At 46.3% G+C, this 7,567-nt stretch overlaps 1 protein-coding gene across 1 annotated transcript; it reads left to right on the top strand.

The window, feature by feature from the left end:
- The first annotated feature begins 4,717 nt into the window (after window positions 1–4,717).
- LOC148862155 (uncharacterized) lies at window positions 4,718–6,311 on the top strand. The gene has a single exon (XM_088941309.1). The coding sequence runs from the start codon at window positions 4,865–4,867 to the stop codon at window positions 6,287–6,289; it is 1,425 nt and encodes a 474-aa protein (XP_088797435.1). The 5' UTR covers window positions 4,718–4,864; the 3' UTR covers window positions 6,290–6,311.
- The last annotated feature ends 1,256 nt before the right edge of the window (window positions 6,312–7,567 follow it).

The raw sequence follows: 7,567 nt of genomic DNA, 5'->3' as shown, positions 1-7,567 counted from the left end.
CTCTGATGGAATCAAAGATGCCTGAAACAAAGAAGGAATTGGAGATTTCCGGGGAGGAACTCGGTAGGAATACTCTGAAGCTCAAGTTAATACTCTTGAGAAGGCAAGGGAAAATAAGAGATTTCAAGACTAGAAAGCACAAATATCGCATACCTCTTTCTCTAGGGGAAGAAGGTCTTTTATAACCACCTGGTGCACTCACTCCAAGTTTCTGCCAAGTCAAGTATAACCGCCTCTGTGGGGGGCAGACATAACCGCCACAGTCTTCTCTGTCAAGGCCGTATCTGCCACAACTAAGATGGCGGTAGCAGGTGGCCATTACGGTGTGATTGCCATCTGTTAGATCCAAACCAATCAGGCGTGCTGCCTCAGAGTATGGACTTGTCAAGTACGATTTCACAGTTGTGCGACCTGGAGCCGAGGTGCCGGAGTGGTGCATGAGGTGAAGTCTTGGGTTCGAATGGGAGTATGTCCTACTGTCCCGAGGTGCCGGCATATGGTCCGGACTGGCCCAAGGTGTGCTAGTCCAGGCTCTGCCCCTTGCGGTCTTCTCTGTTAACCTCGGGATTCTTAGGGAGAGCTCAGGTTTCACCTCCCAGGAAGTGTGGGTTCCTTTTGGGGAGCTCGGGCCTCTTATTGGAGAGCTCAGGAAGCTCGGGCCTCTTCTTGGGATATGGTCTCATTGTGCCGAGCTGACGTTCCTGACAGGTCACCCCGGTTTCTTCCACGTGTCGCACAGCCAAGGGGTCGGGCCAAATCTACCCCCATCAATTGCCCCCCACTCCCCATGCCCGGGGTCTTGACCCGGCATGGGGAGTTCACAGACTGACGGGTGGATTTGCTTTGTGGCGTGCTTAGTCCAGCTTGGAGATTTCCCGGTCTGACCCATCGATGCTCTTGGCTCGACCAGGATCAGCGCGACTTGACCAGAGTCAGCCCGGGTTGCGTACAGCTCACGCGCGGACATCAAACGATTTATCAACTATCGGATGCCAAAATTTCGCTAAAACTGATTTCACCTTGGGGGTCGTGCAGCCGGTTTTTCTAAGAGTCGTTGGATGACTTTGATCTTGACCGTTGATGCGCGGGTACAGCGGCTATAAATAGTGGGGTCCCTGGTCACTTTTTCTTCGCCAATATTCAGCGATCGTTCCTTGAGCTCGCATTCAAGGTCCTCAGCTCGCGTCACTTTCCCTAGTTCGGTATCGTTCCCTTGGTGAGTCCCCTTAGCCTTTTTCAATTTCCTTTCCTTTCCTTTTGCGATGTCTAGTTCAAGTAGTTTGGGTAGCTTAGATAACCTCTTAGAAGGGCCTGAGGCGGAGACCTCGGGTCGATTGACTCTTTTGACAGCCTTCTGGACTACCCCGAGGAGGCTCTCCTCTGTTCGGGGGCACCGCTTGCTGGTGACAAAGTGCGCCGTGAAGACTTGCACAAATTGGGTCCAGCTCCTTATCGACCCAGGGGCCAGGTTCCTATACCAGGTGTGGGCCACTCCCCTAAAGGTGGTAGTGAAGGCCACGCACATGCAGGACTCGTTGGCCCTCGCCAGGTGCATCTGGGACTAGAAGGCATCAACGTGATCACTGGGGTCAAATGACCCATCATACTTGTCTAGCAGAGGGAGTTTGAAATCTTTGAGCATGGGAACAACGAGGAGTTTTGATGACAGGGGGAAGGAATTGAAAGAATAGGGTCAACTTTTACCTCGTCCGGGCTTGCTTCTTCTTTACCTCGGAGCTCGGGCAAGACACGGGTGGTAGTTCGGCGACTTCGTCGACACCTCTGCTATTGCTTGGAAGGCCCAATATTGGCACTGCTTACTTCGGCGTTCCCGAGCTCAATGGGCCCGGACTGCTGGTGGTAGTTTGCGGCCAGTATGCCGAATTGGTTTTCCGCGAGCGGGAGCCCAAACTTAGAGTGCCAAGGTGGTGCCGACTTGATTGGCTAGGAGGTTCCCGATCCACCGGCGAGCTGCGAGGTGGGGGTAGTTAGTCTTTCCCTCCTGCCAAGGGATGAGGCTTGGCTTCTAGAGGGGTTCTGAGGCTGGGAATCTTCCCTTCGATGAAGGCACCCGCCCTGAGGAGAGGGCTTGACCTGCTTGACAGCAGGGTGCCGAGGTGATAGTTGTGGTTGGTTCTGAGGCAGTTGGGGAAACTGCTGCTGGTAGTGGTACTGAGAAATGTGTTGTAGTACTTGCTATTGATGGAGTTGGTGTTGTTGAAACTGTTGCATTTGGGCTTGCATAGCCTGCATGCATTGCATCAAGTCATCAAACTGATTCTGGCTGGTCGCCAGAGGGACAACGGTCGGTTCGGCGAAGGTTGTCTCGATAGAGGGGTGAAGGGGAACATTCATAGGCGCCACTGTTCGTGGCGCATTGAGGCTAGGTATTCCGTCCGCCAAGAGGGGGACGGTGAACTACCCGATGCATACAATGGCGGGCTGAGGGTGTTCTCCTACAGGATTCAGGTCGGCATTACATCTGTCACTGTCGGAGGAAGCCATGAATGCTAAGTTTTCTTTTGAAGAGAGTTAAAGGTGGGAGGCTTTTTGAAGTCTGTTCCCATAGACGACGCCAAATGATGATGCACAATCCGGTCGGTCTTAGTTGCCAGTAACCTTGCCTCTGACAGAGTCGAAGATGCCTAAAACAAGGAAGGAATTGGAGATTTCCGGGGAGGAACCCGATAGGAATACTCCGAAGCTCAAGTTAATATTCTTGAGAAGGCAAGGAAAAATAAGAGATTTCAAGACCAGAAAGCACAAATGTCACATACCTCTTTCTCTAGGGGAAGAAGGTCTTTTATAACCACCTGGTGCACTCACTCCCAAGTTTCTGCCAAGTCAAGTATAACCACCTCTATGGGGGGTAGACATAACCGCCACTGTCCTCTCTATCAGGGCCGTCTCTGCCACAACTGAGATGGCAGTAGCAGGTGGCCGTTACGGTGTTATTGTCGTCTGTTAGATCCAGACCAGTCAGGCATGCTGCCTCAAAGTACAGACCTGTCAGGTACGGTTTTACAGTTGCACGACCTGGAGCCGAGGTGCCGGAGTGGTGCGCGAGGTGAAGTCTTGGGTTCGAATGGGAGTATGTCCTACTGTCCCGAGGTGCCGGCATATGGTCCGGACTGACCCAAGGTGGGCTAGTTCACGCTCTGCTCCTTGCGGGCTTCTCTGTTAACCTCAGGATTCTTAAGGAGAGCTCGGGTTTCACCTCCCAGGAAGTGTGGGTTCCTTTTGGGGAGCTCAGGCCTCTTCTTGGAGAATTCAGGAGCTCGAGCTTCTCATTGGAGAGCTTGGGAAGCTCGGGCCTCTTTTTGAGATATGGTCGTGCTATGTTGCCGTGCCGAGCTGACGTTCCTGCCAGGTCACCCCGGTTTCTTCCACGTGTCGCACAGCCAAGTGGTCGAGCGAAATCTACCTCCATCATAAACCATGGCCATTTTCCTACATTCAAAACCCCTTTGAACACAATTTTACAAAAATGATAATAATAAAATAAATAACTTTGTACAGAAATGACCTTGTATTTTGTGGACATCCATTGAACCTCATTTCCTTGGTCCAAGCTATCGACCTAGGAGCTTTCATCCTACAATGACAAACACAAGTGGACCTTCATAATTGAAACTTCTAGACTGATACTTGAAACTGATAAGGAAGACCCATCCATTTTCTTTCACCGTTGTTTAACGGGAAGTGGTTTTGAGTGGGACCAACTTGTTAATTAGCTTCACTGACTTGGCATGCCAAATCAACAATCGCTAGTATTATATTTATTCTCTAACGGAGCTGTCGACAACATTTCTAATATCATTTGTTTTTGCCTTAAAACTTAAAAGTGGTTTTTCGCAATCAGCGAAAATACCCTTTTAATTCTTTAAGGATCTAAAGTGTTTTTTTAGCAAAGTTTAAGGGTTATCAAAGCCAAAATCCCAAAAAAAAAACGGTGAGGTGTAGACACATCATGTTAGTACAATTTTTGTCGTGAGCATATCCCAACTCCTCCTAATGGCAAATGAGACTTTGGGACCTACAGTGTTATAACCCTAAGAGTTCACATACCCGCCCCACAATGCCCCACTGTGCATCCCTGCTGTGTATTGTAAATATTTACTGATAATAGTAACAGCCCGATGATATCATTATTGGGAGATGTTCCTAATACACGACAGGGATGTTCTATGGGGCATTGTGGGGCAGAGATGTGATATCCAACCCTAATGTACCACGTAGGTTTGCCTAATTTACCCAATTTTCTAAGCTTGGTTTGCTGAGTTTGGAGTGGCTCCCGACACAGTATGTCCCGCATGAGGATGGCAACTTTCCTTTTAAAACTGAGGTCCCACCCCTTCAAGCCCCTAATTTTCTAAGCAGTTGGTTTTCCCTCGGGGACGAGGCAGTGATGAAAAAATATTTTTGTCCAGATGCCCCGCCCTGTTGCAATTCCCCGCTGGGTGGGGATCCCGTGCTCTCTCTTGTTTGCTTAGAGTAAAAGAATAAACTGCATGATGATTTGGCATGTCACTGATTGGCCAAGTATCCTCCCTGAAAATATTCTGAGCCAGGTAGGTTGCTTGTCGATAAGAGTCCCGACGTCCCGTCCCTTATTATTTCAAACCATTCTGACCCATGTCCTTTGTTTCTGCACAACTCTCTCTCTCTCTCTAACCTAGTCTTTTTCCATGTGAACCAATGTTATAGACAACGAAGTGTTGAGAGAGAGAGATGTTGTGCAATAGCGTCGCCCCGACTGTCATGCCCGTAAGAGGAAGACTCGCCCCTAGCTCTCCTGTCTCAGAGTCTAAATAGCGGTTATAGGGATATTTCCTTGTAAACCTTTCTTTCTTCACCTCCTTTCATGGCTTCTCCACCTCTCCTCATTCTTTGTTTCCTCATGTTTTCAGCCGAGATGAGTGCTGCAAGTGCAAACAACATCACAGGCGGTGCTGATACTGGGATGGACAGGGGCGAGCTCTTGGGGCTATTTGAGGTTATGGGTGACCTTCTAAAGGATCCCAACTGGGCCCAACTGCATCCAAACCCATGTACTAACACCCCATGGCCAGGTATCCAGTGTGAGATTGGCCAGGACTTACCCCTTCTTCATGTAACTAAGATACATGTAGGACCAGATGTCACCCCACCCTGCAAAACCTCTCCCAAACTATCCAAATCCCTTCTGAAGCTGCCTTATCTCAACACCCTGTCCATATTCAACTGTTTTCTTACTGCAACAATCACTCTTTCTCCATCCCTGTTTGGCTTATTCTCTTCCTTGGAGCAGTTGGTTTTCAAGTTTAACCCAGGTCTCTCAGGGGAGATTCCTCCCACTTTAGCAGACGTTGCAAGCTTAAGAGTTCTGAGCTTGTCCCAGAACAGCCTACAAGGAGGGATACCAAAGGAGCTTGGTCGGTTGGGTAACTTGGAGCAGCTTGACCTCAGTTACAATAATCTCAGTGGTGAGATCCCTGAAGAGATTGGAGGCTTGCAGGAATTGACCATCCTAGACTTGAGCTGGAATAGTCTGCAAGGGAAGATGCCTTGTTCTTTGGGTCAGCTTCAATCTCTCCAAAAGATTGACTTGGGCTCTAACAAGCTTGCTGGCAGGATACCTCCAGATTTAGGCAATTTAAAGAGACTGGTTTTGCTGGATTTGAGCCACAACTATTTAACAGGTCCAATCCCAGAGACACTCTCAGGTTTGGAGGAGATACAATACTTCCTGGTGGAAGGCAACCCCATAGAGACAGAGATACCTTTGTTTGTAGGGGCTCTTAGCAAGCTCACAGTGTTGAGCCTTTCAGGTTGTGGGTTCATAGGTCCAATACCATCCACTTTTTCTTCACTAAAACATCTCATTGCATTGTCTCTAGATAACAACAGGCTCAATGGCACTGTCCCACAAGATTTAGGGACACTTCCCAATCTTAATCAGCTAAACTTGAGCCAAAATATGCTCAGTGGGGAGCTATTGCTCCCAGAAGATTTCGTTAACAGGCTTGGGAAGAGATTGGATGTTAGAGGAAACAGTGGGCTATGTACAAAGCAACAACTCTATGACAAGAACATTTCATTGTATCTAGACACCCCTGCATGTTTGAGTTCAACAAGTTCAAGCAACAGCTCTTGGTCCCAAGAACAGCCAGATGATGATAAGAGATTGAAACCATCATGGTACCATGGAAAGGTGAGATCTACAGCTGCAACAGTGTATCGCAGTCTTATTACGTATTTAGGGTCTCTGAGCTGTAATCTTCTTGTCTTTAGTCTGTTCTTCTTTTGAATCCAATAATGTTACCTCTCCCTCTCTCTCTCTTTATTTTATTACTTTTTATCTTTTCTGAGACATATTGGGTCTTACACCAATGCACAGTACCCCATCATAGATCATTTTCTCCTTGAAAATACAGGAGCATTGAGGAGGGAATATAGCAAATCCATAAACGTTGCACGCTCTTAAGATTTGCCGATTAAGTTGTTTCAGGGCACAGAGCAGGTACTCTTTTGTCCCCTTGGATCAGCAATCCCATCAACTTTAGTTTCGATGTGGTCTATTCCTAAATATTACAGTCCATGTCATTCACCGTCAGAAATGTGGTAATTCCTCATGGGGACACCGGACACTACAGGTTTTCAGAGAGAGAGGTCTTCCGTCTTTAGCCTCCGAGCTAAACTTTTTCTTCTTTGTGCTGTGGGTTAAATGCTAATCTTAGGCTCTTAGCATCATTTTAAAGCACTTTTCATGCACCACATGGCCCACACATCCATGTAATGTATGTTCTACTTCTATATATTCACCAGCGAGTAAACCCATGCAACGCATGGACGTATGGGGGGTTAGAAAACAAATTTGATTAGTTTTTTGAGATTTTTTCGCAGATGAAATTTGGTTACTTTTTACTTAGCAAATATGGGTTTGCAGTTTTTCCTTTTCACATCCGTTTGGGTTCAGCCGTTCAGGCTGATGTTCATGTTATGTTTAGGATCGGTTTTAGGTTGGGTTTTAACCCAACACAACCTATCTAATTAATACCTCTGCTTAATTGAGGGGAGTCAAAAGAAGTTTAGAGAAATTTAAGAGGAAATAAGGGATTTAATTAATAGGGAAGGGAATATGTTATAAATGTTAACTTGGAGATAGAACTTTAAGAATGATTAATTTCATTAAAGAAAGTAATTATGGATTTCATTAAAGAAAGTAAGACCTAAGAGGGTTTTTATTGTGACTTCATATATTTTTTAAATTTAATTTAAAAATAAATAACTGCATGTGTAAGAGATGAGATAAAGAGATCCCTGGACTTGAACATTGAGGTGAGAAGACTCTTAGCCTTCCTTTTTCCACTTTATCTATATCTATACTACTATTAAAAGTGGGAATGAGGTTTAGATTCTAGAATTTTTTTAACTAAAATACCCCTATTGTTGAATTTGATCTCTCTTTATTATAAGGTTAAAAATTTTAATTTGAAATATTTTTATTAAATTATTCATTTTATTCACTCTTATTAAGTCTTGTATTTAAGGTATTAACCCCTATCCCCTCTCACTAAATCCTGTG

Source organism: Nelumbo lutea, chromosome 4 (genome assembly GCF_056320005.1).
Source record: "Nelumbo lutea isolate HS-2025 chromosome 4, American lotus-T2T, whole genome shotgun sequence".
Lineage (NCBI taxonomy): Eukaryota > Viridiplantae > Streptophyta > Magnoliopsida > Proteales > Nelumbonaceae > Nelumbo > Nelumbo lutea.
This window is presented reverse-complemented; position numbering and strand designations above follow the sequence as displayed.